This window comes from Lycorma delicatula, chromosome 3, assembly GCF_047948215.1.
Source record: "Lycorma delicatula isolate Av1 chromosome 3, ASM4794821v1, whole genome shotgun sequence".
NCBI classification, from domain to species: domain Eukaryota; kingdom Metazoa; phylum Arthropoda; class Insecta; order Hemiptera; family Fulgoridae; genus Lycorma; species Lycorma delicatula.
The window spans coordinates 45,177,479-45,191,026 of record NC_134457.1 but is presented as its reverse complement, the minus strand read 5'-3'; the positions used below and the strand labels follow the sequence as shown (position 1 = coordinate 45,191,026).

Below are 13,548 nucleotides of genomic sequence, written 5' to 3'. Positions count from 1 at the left end.
TACTTGTAAAAATATTTTACAAGTTTTTCTTGTAGTAACAAACAGTTGTAGAAACAAAAACTTTTTCTGACTTACTTATTCAAAATTATTTGTATTCTGCATTTCATATTTTCATTTTATGTTGTTTTCCAATAATTCCCTAAACAAATAAAATCTCATTCATTTTTTCTTCTTGCACACTAATTATTACATTTATCTCTAATCTATTCATTATCTATTTTATAATTCCAATTTAAACCTCTAGTATTTGACATTATAATATAAAGTTCATACTCTTATATAATTTTCATATGTTCTCATATCATTCTGTTCAGCAGTCGGCATCTGGAGATCAAATCAGGAGACTATTTTGCTTGCAGAATGTTTTACCTAGCAGGACACTGACTTTTGTTTTTCTAAAAATTAAGAAAAAAAGAGTAATCTCTGTTTCAATTGTTTTCAGATGTGCAATACGTAAAGCTTAAGATATGTTAAACTTGTTTGTTATACAGGTCATATCAGTAATCGTTTATTTGGTAACCTCAAAAACTACTGAAAGGGGAACTGTTTCCTTTCAAATATTATTCCTTTTATTTCTTTAAAGATGGTCATTGTTGTAAAAAAAGGATTACCTGACTGCTATTATTTAAAAATCCCTCATTAAAGTTAAGAGGTTTATCATCTTTTAAATGGGTAGATAATTTACTAAAATGGCAATAGAAGTATTGTAAGACCCTTTCCTGTTCACCAAAATGGTATTGTAAATGTTAGGTAAAACCATTTTGGCTGGTTTGGTAAAGATAGATATTCTATCAGGAATAAGACTATATTTTTCTTCAGAAAATTTATATTTATAAATATAAAAGCAAGGAAATGTTAAGATTTACTCCATCATTTACTAAATATCTTTCTACATAATTCATATTTATGAATGACCTAACAATGTTCTAAAAGACTGTTTTTGTATATAAAAAAACTAACTCTAATTTCTTAAAGAACCCCTAAGGGTAATATAAATCAGATGGGAATAGACACAGACATAACAAATTAATAATAATGACACAGCCTTTATATTTAAATTAGATGTCTCGAAGAAAAATAGAATTGTTCAATTTCATTGCTGATGGAATCAGTTTGATTGTTTTACAAGTAAGCTAACAAGATATACAGAGATTTAACATTATGACCAAGAAAAATATTATTATCATTAATTTAAATACTATCTACACAATTAGCTATGTTAATTCTACTTGAAATTCATAACAACATTTTTATCTGAATTTACAGTTAGATACTTAAAAATAATTTTAAGAATAATAGCTGCAGGTAAATCTGATTCTCTTTTGATATTTCAGGGGCTGGTAACACCCCATCAAGCAAAATTAGTAGTTTTTGCAATTGGGTAAAGCTGACTTATAGTTTTATTGATATGCTGTATTTAATTTCAGCGTTTACAAGAAAAAGTCAAATACATAAAACCAATTACTATACTATTCAATTATTATTTAAATTTAAGAATAAAATAGATCCATTTAAATATTTGCATTTTGTATGTTAAATTATTTATTTATCTATTTTTAGTGAAGTTGAGTGTTTTATCATTCCTTATGATTGTGCTGCATTTAATAATAACCATCATATTAAGAAAAATGATCACAACATCATATAATCCTTCATGGATTTCTGTTGTAACTACATGGACAACTCGGAATCCAGTCATCAGAAGAATATTCTTCTTAAACATGAATCCTAAGGTAAGTATGTGTTTACACTTACAGAATCCTTTTTACTTTTTTAATATAAAAAGAATAAGATGGATAGCTCAAACCGTTCCTCATGTTTTAAACTATATGATTAAAAAGGATTTTTAAGTATGAGGGTTGATTTTAAGTATAATTTGAGATAAATGACTAGAAAAGTTTTTATTCAATGACGATGAAACTAATGCTACTTTTAAACATAATCCCCGGGTACAGTTAAGCCCATCTTTCTGTGAGATTTCATACTCTGGTAGTAAAGAATTGTTCACCTTGGTGTCTCAACTGTTCTTGATTGCTCATTATTGCCGCCGAACTCACTGCAATGTCAAATTCTTTGAGAATTCTTTGCTCTGGTCTGACGATTTTATGTAGCTTCCAGACTGGAACGATGAGAGACTTATAATTGGCTGGGTTCGACTGACATAAGCACAAATTCTGTCAGGAATGTAAAAGGTTAATGCACAAATGATTTGGCTTTTGGGCAAATTCAAATCGGAATGTACAAGAAGAATGTGCTAGAAATTTGGCTATGGTGTAAATAAAATATTTTATGTTATCTTAAAGTACAACGTGATTAAAATCATTCAACACTGCAATGATTAAAATAAAATGTTGGTGTAAACTTCTTATCTATCTATACTGAAAATACTGAATTGCTATTTCAAGTATCGTGGTACTTTGGTATTATAAGTATATCCGTCACGGGTTCGATTAATTTAATCAATTTAACGTAAATGCGTCATATGCGATTTGAAAAAAAAATGTTACTTAATAATATCGTTTTAATATAGAATTTATTACAAGTATTACGAAAGAAGGAACTAAGTTTTTATTTTTGAAAACAAAACGTATAGTATTTTGGCAAACGGAAATATATGCAGAAAGTGCACAGTAGGGGTGATCTGGGCAACATTGAAAACAAACGTAAGTTTAACGGAAATAGTTATTAAAAGTCATTTGCGTGACAACGAAGATAAGTCAGACAAACAGATTGAGTGCGATCTCATAGGGGTGAACTCCAGATGTAAAGCGACAAAATGCATTTATGAAAGCCGTGGAGAATAATTAGACTCGAGCTTTCCGAAATGAATACCGACAATAGCTTGGTTCACAATGATTTGACAGATTTACGCAAGGACATTTACAGACAACGGTGAAAGCGTATGGAGGCGGAATCAAAAACCATTTAAGGAGCCATGGAGGAGCTGAGAAAACTTCAGTTGAAAACGACAAAAAATGAAAATCTATTCATATTTATGACCAAAGTAAAATAGTGTTAATTACTTATGATACTGACATAAAACCTCTGGGTAATAATCAAGTGATTTTAGTCGATGTCAAAAACTACTTCATCAATTATATACAGTTCAAGTACAAAGTAACGAGATGTGTGTCAACGCCTAGAAAACGGAATTTCAGCTCTTCACTCTCAACCAAGGAACATCGTATTACTCTGATCTATGTTTAGAGAAACTTAACGAACAAATTCAGCGATGTACTTTGAGATAGTCTTGGATAACAAATTGAGTTGGGCAAGGTATACAAACCATTTGATAGAAAAAGGTAAAAAGCGTCTTGGGCTGGTTAAGAGAATCACTGGTACGCAGTGGAGAGCAAACCAGAGCGTATTGTTTATTGCAAATATAAAAGTTACGTGAAACCCGTTCTCCAGTACGGAAGTGAACTACAATTTACAGGACAGGAGTTCACTATCTAAAAAATTGGAAAAGTACAAAATAAAGCACTCAGTGTTATTAAAGGAGCGCCAAAATTAACTCCAATTTCGGGTATGCAGTTGCACACGTGTATAAAACCCATGAAAATAAGAAATGAAATTGCAGCAATTAACAATGAACGGGAATCTGCAGCGTTTGGATATTGGTAACTGGAAAAATTGTAAACCTGCCACCATAAAATTTAAAACCCAGTTCTCATTCATGAATAAAATAGACTCAATTAGAGAAGATAAATCCAGTTATCAGAGCCTGTGGGGAACTTAGCCAGTAACATTGACGGTGAGATTCGAGCAGTTTTTATCTCTTTGGAATCCATAAAAAATCAAGCCGTAGAAAGTCGTTATCCTGATTGGTTCGCAGGCTGCCACAATTGCCGTTTCTGATGCTTCCTGCTCTTCTACAGATAAGTTAATATGTGTCAGGAGTTGAAGGCATACAAGTCGTTTTACAGTGGATACCGGCACACTGTAGGTTTTCAAGCAATGAAAAACTGATCAATTAGCTAGAGAAGGTGGCAGCCCAATAAGCCAATGCCTTTTGTGATGGCAAAAGCTTAATCAAATCGTCAATCACGAGCGAGTTAGAGCAAAAATGACAGCTACAGTTAAAGGAAAAGCAATGGGAATCTTTACTTGACGTAAAGGGAAGAGTGCCAGTAGATCGTCCAAGGGATGAGGACGTTGCTCAGTCTCGAATGAAGATGAGGCACGACTATCTCCAGAGCCACCTCCACCGCATTGGAGTCGCCGAATCAGCAACATCCCTACTGTGTCGACAAGGGTCTATGACAGCCCTACATCTATCGACCTGTCTTGAATTACGTGGCGTTAGAACCATAAAAAAGAGTGTGGGTGAAGTGTACTGGGCTGCCACACGTCACATGGCCAAAATGGTCCAAGGCAATTAAGGCATAGTTTAAAAAAAGTTCAAGTAGAAAAACGAAATATATTTTCAATTAATATTTGCTCTTATACCGTCCAAATCTCCGCGTGAGTTATGAAAATATATGGTCACTTATTAATAAACTTTGGGATAATCAGTTAAAATCAAACACAGTGATTTTAGATTTTGAATGCAGTGCGCATCTTGATTTAAATATGTCTTCCCAACATCCCAAGTTCGCAGGTTTAGATTTCATTTGGGATAATATTTGTACAGAAAAACTGTAAATCTAGGTTTGCGTGATATCTGTTGCTGCTACATCCTGATTCCATAGGGAAAGACACCCTCCAGCCACCTCCTTCGTACCTAGCCCTGACGGACTTTATCGGAGGTCATCTTTTAAACCTCGGCATATGATATCTCTCAGTCGACAGTCGACTCGGCCCAGGATGCAACCGATGCGAAAGCCACAAGCGACATTCCCATCGATGTAACTATTACTAAAAAAAAAAAAAAAACATATATCTAAACATCTCTAGTTTCAAGCAGGACTGAAAACTACATTCGTCGACGAAGGAACTGAGTCACCTACCTACCCGAAAAGTGCAATGAGTTCATATGCGACACAAACGCGGAAAAACTCGAAAATAAAACTAATAACAAAACAACCAAAACGATATAATACTAATAAAACAAAAGCAACACTAACAGAAAATCGTAACATAACAAATTACGCAGGAACAAGACCAAGCAGCACCCTAGATTTCCTCCGCAATCCGTTCCCTAGTAAAATTGAGCAGCAATTCTGCAACAACTGTCCATTCAGCCCAGTCCTTCCAATTTTGACTGATGTTAGGCGTTGCTACAACGTTATCCAGTTGACAAATTACTGCAGTGCGCCCTAGATCATATTTGGCGCACTCATACAATACATGGAAGACAGTGTCCTGCACCCTACATTGCGGAGACAGACCCGAATCCACCAGACCGAACCTAGCCAGTCTACCCCTGAAGGCCTCGTGACCGGTAAGAAACTTAGTTACGCACTTGTAAGGGAAAATCCATGAGGCGCCCCGCAAGCTTCTAATATCTGGAAAGAGACCGTGCGTACATCGCCTATTAATAGTCTCATTCCATCTAACCTGCCATACATCATAACCGTGTTGCTCGATATGCCGAATTCTTTCGGAAGTCAACTCATTCAACTTCCTAGCAACACACCGCTCCTGTCTCTCAAGAGCTAGAATATCAACGGTTTCACTCTTGTAATCACGAAGACCGCCTCCCGTGAAACCGTCAACAGTAATATTCGTTGAGCTCTCAATAATATATCTCTATAACTACGGAATTTCATCCTATCCGCGCAAACTGGCGCAGAATACAACATGAATGCTTCGGGTATGCACGCTATTGTACAGAATGCTTCGGGTCCTAAAATTGAGACCCCAATACGGATGGAACACACGTTGGATCCCACTACAGGCCTTTTCTGCGACGTATTGAAGGTGCTTCTTAAAATGAAATTACTCGTTAAGATCACCTCGACGTACTTCTGAACTTGAGTGTAATTTATTCGATGGCCTCCATAGAAACTCGAACTTGCAGACTCTCCGCCAAACAGCCTTTGAACTCGATGACCTTGGTCTTCTCAAGGCTGAAAGTCATATTGTGTTTATGAGCCCACAGCTCAAGCATTCTGCATTCACGAGTGGCCCTGAGCTCGATCTCCCTCCGTGAGCATCCTTCGACCAACAGGAGCCCGTCATCGGCATAGGCCACAAGACACTCATGGGCAACCTCAGCCGCAGAAGAAAATCAAACTCCAACACCCACAAGAAATGATCCAACATCCTGCCTTGGGGACAACCCATAGAGAGTGTCGTCCCTATTTTAGAGCTGCTCTTACGGAGCCACAAATCCCGAAGACTGAAATAACTTTTCAACACCTGCAGTTTATTTTCAGTGCATCCTCGCCTCTGAAATTGGTAAAATGGTAGAGGGCCACATAAGATTGTTAAACATGGCGGAAATTTCTAGGAAGATCCCCAAAAGATATTCCGCTTCAGTAGACGACACCACACTCATCACACAGGTATGGCATCCTCATTTCCGGGCAGAAACCGGTATTGATTTTCCATCAGCAACCCACGCGAGATCAACCTCTCATTTATACGAAGATACAACACATTTTCACAGACCTTGCTGATAACCGGTAGCAACGTCAGGGGCCGATATAATGAACGAACAGTCGGATCTTTTCGCCTTCCTTAAACAACAATCTCTTTCTTCCAGTACATTGGGAAGAACCCGCTAAACAATAATTTATTAAATACGTGTGTAATAATTCTCACGTTAACTCTAACCGAGCGTCAGTTCATCAATCCCAGGCACCTAACTTTTAACAAGATTACAGATAACCCGACGCACCTCGACTTCAGCAATCTCCACAGATAATGCATCTTCGTGAAACTGGTGGTGTCCTCACGCCGTACTCGGAGATGGTGTGCGGTCTCTCCAGCTTCACCATCACCAGGCAGATCGTCGAGTAGTCTGCGTAAAATTCCGGAGATATCTGAAACCACGCCCTGCCGAGTTGTGAGAGCGGACAGAACAACGTCCTTTCTACGTTTATATCCTAGAATATATGACTCCCCAGGGATCCTTGTTTCCAGTGCACAAAGGAACGCCACGAATCCCTCTTGGTCGTCCGGACTTTATAGAAATAGTGTGATCCCCAATCTCTATATTCGCCAATAAGAACTGCCTATCGCTCAGGATCATCCTCACTTTGAGAGGCCCTCCGTAAACGTCAGACTGCTATTCCACCAAGGGGCCATCTCTGTCGACCAGAACTGCGAGGAATCGAATATTGAGCGGCATCCATAAAAGCCGCTGTTAACATTTCTGCCAGGACTTCCAGGCCAATTGTGCCCAGACCCTGATCTAAAACGCAAAGTCTGGCTGACAAAAGATCGACATCTTCTTCCAATTGATCCTCCGATCTTCCGATGCTCACTTGAGCAGTCGTCAACCACTCTCCAGTTAAACATTGGCAGAAATATACCTATCAAAGGTAACAACAATGTTCGTTCCACCAATATTGATACGTTCGACACCCTTCCACCACATCCACGTAAGTGGGCAACTTGCCAGGTTCATTACAAACTGCAGACCATGTTTTGGGCTATAAAGCACTCAGCCAACTCACCACTAATTTGGGTCAGACCACTATGCTACTAATGTGACTTAGCGTTGACGTCTGCAATAATGAGGATTGGACTCTCAATGTTTGGAATCTGAGGATCATATCCCAAACCACGAGATGATGATCAGCAGAGTCACAGTACTGAAAATATGAACTTGCAATATAAAGATCCAAGTTTAGAATATCCAAACGAATGACAATATGATGGTCATTAGAGAACTGCCGAAGAAAAACACAATCTAACTCTCTTTTACAGGGAACAGCGGATATAGTATTAGAACCACGATAAACCTTTTCCAACAAGAGAAACTTGGCAGATCACCAGAAAAAACGTAGGGAATTTGCAATAAAACAACATCCAAATTGCCACGAACAGCAACCTTACCGAGCTCTACCTGAACAATGTATGCACACTGTGCGTTCAAATGACCGAAACTAACCATTAAACCTATCTGATTACAGTACATGTTGACAGCTGTCTGATAACACGGACACTCCTTGCTGTTCACAGGGTGCTTATGGTCCTTGCGATAATGCTTGCAATTAATGCAAATACGACCCTCAGATCGCTTAGTACACTCCTCACGCTGATGCCTTTCATATCCACAATGTGCACGGACCACTGCCAAATCATTTACAATTCTTGGCCATATGACCATACTGGCAGCACTTGAAGCAGCACCGGACATCTAAGTACTCTCTAACCATGCACGAAGAGAAGTCTATGAACAACCTTCCTTGTTCCATGAAGCTATCAAGAATCTCAGGACTAACCTCAAATACACCATGATAAACCTCTGCCTCACGCCTACCCGATTTGAATAGCAATCGACATCTGCCTTGAAAGTGGCTCATCCATCAGAGTATTTTGCTGCCTCAAAAGCGTCAGCAGCTCATCCTCATAGCTGTCGATCGATATCGTATATGATAACTCTTGGGAGCCTCATTCGATTTGGGGCAACTGTCATATCGGAAGTACCAACCTCTAGAGACTCCGAAATAATCTTCATAGTGTCCTTATCTGCGACAACTACCAACTCTTTTTGGGTCTGTGATACTCCGAATCCTCAACTTCGGCCTCTTATCACGCAGGACAACTTGAAAGTCATTTTCCATCTGCTTGGTAATCTTTGCCGTAGCACCTTCCTTTAAATTTCTGAATAGGACCTTGGATTGCCTACGAGATAAACTTGCCTCACGCTTTCCTTTAAGTACTTCACTCCATCACTGTGGTTACACTGACTGTGGCACCCGAGTAGGAACATTAACAACCTCCTTAACAACTATGTCCTTAACCACAGGAGGCTTAGTCACAATCGTCACATAACCGTTCAACAAAGCAGTCATGATCACTTTAAGTTCCTTTAACTGTTTCTCAACCACCTCACGTAAGGTTTTTTACTAATCACACTTGAACCCTCTAACACATACAATATTGCTGCATAATGTTCACCAAAATCTCTTAAAAGAGGACTGGAGCTCCCAGCATTCCCAACATCTCTCTGGAAATCTTGGACCACTTAGTCCTAATTCCCACTGGCAGGGACTCCAGACGGTCCAGTCTTCAGCCCCTCATCACTAGACAACGACGAAGAATCATCGTGCTGAACCTCGGATAACACGTCACCAGAACTTTTTACTTGCCTGGTTTTACCTCTGTCAGGCATCTTGTTAGTATTAGAAACAAAAACAAAATAAGCAAACAATACATAAATCAACTAAGTGTAACAAACATAAAAAAATTAGAGCAACCAATGAGCCAATGGCAGGCTAGCAACAGATCAACAAACAAGATGTCTGTCTAATAAATCAAATCCTTATTCCACTCAAAAACTCCATCTACTTGTATGAACACTTAAAAGAGTTACAAAGTGAAACGTAAGTAAAAATTAATAGTTTAATGAAATCGCTGACTCTAAAAGAAAAACGGAAACTGGCGAAAGTGAAGCACAATTGTTATGGTTACATGATTTCTCACCTATGATATATTATAATCTGCTGTATTTTTAGAGCTAGTATGGACTGTATTCTGATGAAATGAACTGAAACCATATTCTTCTAGGATAGTTGAATTTATTTGTCCCATTAGACATTTTTTGAATATCGAAAATACAAGTCCCATTAGACTGATGAATAAATGACACATTGGTCAAAATTATACAATTGAAAATGATCAATAAACACTTTAAGCCACATTAGACTTTGGACTACAAAATAAAACTATTCTGCACTAGAATCAAATGTTACATTAAACAAATCATCACCGCTCCAAACGGGATCCGATTCTCGAATGATCGTACGAGACTAGCTCGCCGGCCAGCGCTAGTAGATGCTAACGTGCAGCAACAACCGGCTCAACATGTAACGGAACACAATCGATGGCCGTAAATTTACTCCAAGATATATATAAAACTTTTTTTTTTTTAATGTGACGTAGCCAACTCCTATCTGTGGTGAGTAATTTGTATTTTTGATCTAAAATTGTGATTTATGTTTTTGTTTTATTAATATCAATTTTTGTGCATATGTTCCATATCATGTTGGGTTGATGACAGCCACGTTCAGGAGGGGTAGATGCGTCCCACCGTCAATGATTAAACGAGGACTCCTGGGGTCCTTAGGTGGGGAAAACAAAGTACGAGACACGGTCTGGGGTCCTGGTAGGGAACCCTGGATTAGAGGCAAGGGCTTATTAAAAGACCGACACCCTGTCACGGGGGGTTGCTCTCAGGAACGGCATAGCCGGGAGTGGGATGGTCTTCCAGGGGAGTAGAGGCAAGTGGCCGTGGATCAAGCCTTGAGGGGAAGAAAGAAAAAAAAGTTCGGTTGATGCCTAGTATTGATCAGAATAACGATCATTCTGACTATTTTTCGTAGCTAGATTAATGAACAACAGTTGTCAAAATAATGAGTCCACCCACCGGATGATTTGAACCGTACTGACTTGGCAGTAAAATTATTATTGACTGAAAACTACCATAAATTATTTGTTATTAAAAAATGTGTAATTATAATAATTTATTATATAAATCTGTACATAATACCTCAATAGAAGGAAACAAGTACTTATGTTTATTTATGTTGACTGTTATGATGCAAGTTATTGGGATTAAATCTTTATAACATGATACTGTACTGTAAAAAAATATAATCGAGTGAATCATCAGTTTTCAATTTAATAGAAATTTTAAATTACCAGGTTTCACTGTATCAGAAATAAACGAAGAAGTGCTTTAGTGAATCCTTATTCTATATGTTTACAGATTGCAGCAGAACTTCTTGAAGAGGATGAAGAAGGTTCATTATTGCTAATCGAAACAAATAAGTTACAAAAACAATGGCAAATTATAGTACAGCTGGTTAACTATTCAATTTTTATTCTACTAATACCAATTTTTGTGTATTTACTGATAGAATTTGTGAAATATCTTTAAAGTTTGTTTGCCATTGATCGTGACAATTATAAAGACGATGTAATATAATATCCTAAAATTAAAAAGAAGAAAACAAATTTTATCGTTGCATTTCGCTTTAGTTTTATGTGTACTCACCTATTTACTGAAAATAGATGTAGATAATTCCATCCATACACAAAACAAAATAAATACAACCACCTTTAAATAAATAATTACTCGCCTGTTAAAAGATAGATACTGCAGCAAGGGACTATCGTCCAGGTTCTGCGATTAGTAGGGAGAAACATAATTCTCCCGCTATCCTTCCATTCCATTCCATATTACGGTGTCTGTCAACCACTGTAACAACTTCTCATCCTACAATTTTCACAAAACTGAATTCACTTTACTATTTACAGTTCGAAGAGATTGTTACTGCAAATCGGTGTTAAGTGTAATGTTCATTAGAATATTATTAGTATTATTACCATTACAATTGTAATAAACTATTGCTCATATATCAGTAATTTTAATTTCTTGGTAAACATTGCATTGCAGAGTTAATTGTTATTATGAAAATGTATTACTCAGTATTTAAAAAAATACAAACAAAATGTAGGAATACCTTTATTTTAAGAATTAACCGAAATGGGAATTATACTGTTTTCCCTGAATTTAATAAAGCAATAATTAGTTTAAAACATGAAATGCAGAGCGAGCACTTAAAATCAAGATAAAGTTTAGAAATCTTTATTCTTTAGAATGAATGGTGAACAGTTTGTGGTTAACTGCTGTGTAAATCATTGTCATTATAACACACAAGTAAATATACAGTGAAGATGTCACGGTATAGGTGCGTGCTCATGGTTTACATGGAGGACTAGCTCAATGACTTTGAATGTCAACCCTGTTTTGATTTTACACTACTACTTTACCTGAACACAGTTCTGCGATTGGTTTGTACTCTTTTCTTCAGTAAGAACGGGATTGATGTACAAATTACAATATATAACAGCCACATTCAACTTTGGCTTGAGCAAATGAAAAATATACAAAAACTTTTCTGGACTTATTCTCAAGTATAACTGGAATTTGTCTTTGCTGGCTCTAACGTTCATGAAAAGATGAAGATATGCTCCCAATCCTTGTCCTTTTCTGTTATTGAATGTGTGGCATACCTGCATTTACTTATGGTGCTAGTTAATAAACTACTTTTTTTTCTGATTACATCACACCATTTGCATACAACACCTACATTTGCACTGTGAGTTACAGCCACTACGAACTGCTCACCATGTCTTTACCTTTAGTTGGTTGTTTAAGGATATAACACAGTTACCTGAATATTTATTAGTTAGGACTGTCGCTGCCTACATATTCTTTTATATAGCAGTTTTTACAGACCCAAAAGTCATTTCCTGTGCCCTACTCTCCAAAGCTACAGATTCTAATTGAACTAATCTATTCCAGGTATTTTTGATGATAAAAATTAAACAAATTTAAAATTTTTACTGAATTTCATAAAATTGTAAAGTGATTCTGTTTGATTTAAATGAAATATTGTCTTAATATTTAAGTAATACAGACTGTAATGATAAAATACTAACAAACATTAATATGATAAAATAACTAACATCACACAGGTAAGCCACACTGAATTTTGCTTAATGTCAGTGATCCACAGGAACCAATTCATTAAATGTAGTTCAGGCCACAATTTAATTCTCATTTCATGTACTTCAATTTTCATGATGGTATTCTGGAAAATGTTCAAATATTGTGGAGCCAAGAGGTTATAAACTATGCTCTCCAGTAGATAAATTTTAATGCTATCAATTAAAAGTTTCTTGAGTAAAATTTCCTACTGGGTTATAATTAACAACACACTCTAGCTCATTACCTTAAAGAATAGGATAACTAAAATTGTAATATCATAAATAAGAGATACACTACCAATTGAGACAGCATTAAATGTGTCAACCCATTCTAGCAAATATATAAGTGAGCGGTTGGGAGCGGTTAGAGAATTCTTGATTATTGTAACTCACAGGACATGACTCGCAGAACTAGTAATGGTCAGGAATACAGCCTGTTGTAATAGGCAAAAATTGAAATGAAAATCACTGATTTCAGTAAATGTAGTGGAAAGAGTGTGTAAGATATGAGATGATTGAATAAATTTTATACCAGGAAAATTGAATGAATATTAATTTTGGAGAAAGCAGCACAAAAATGTACATAAAGTTAATATTCATACAGACTTTTTTTTAATAATTTTAACATCTCTCTAAGTGTGTAGATACATTTCATAAAATGTATTGCTTCAACTCAGAAGGGGTACATTGATTTGTATTTTATTACAATCAATTATGCGATGACAAACCATGTCTTATCAGAATCAATCAGACTGTCTAACAAAGAATCTCTTATTGCTGAGTTAAGAAAGTGCACTGGTCATAGTTGCTTTCTATAAGAGTAATAATGTTGAGTATACATGTCATTGTTGAGATTTCACTTAGCTGGATTTAATTTGTACAAACTTTATGTCAAATTAATGAAGTTACATGTATGTAACTTTAATGAAACGTATT

At 36.5% G+C, this 13,548-nt stretch overlaps 1 protein-coding gene across 2 annotated transcripts in view; it reads left to right on the top strand.

Annotated features, from left to right (window-relative positions):
- The window catches only part of LOC142320879 (neuronal acetylcholine receptor subunit alpha-7-like), a 58,232-nt gene extending 47,146 nt beyond the window's left edge, over window positions 1-11,086 (top strand). For both annotated transcript variants that reach the window (XM_075358860.1, XM_075358859.1), the window contains 2 exons: window positions 1,561-1,733; window positions 10,826-11,086. In XM_075358860.1, the coding sequence (XP_075214975.1) occupies window positions 1,561-1,733; window positions 10,826-10,996 (344 nt within the window). In that variant the 3' untranslated portion in view covers window positions 10,997-11,086. The remainder of the gene's footprint in view (window positions 1-1,560; window positions 1,734-10,825) is intronic.
- The last annotated feature ends 2,462 nt before the right edge of the window (window positions 11,087-13,548 follow it).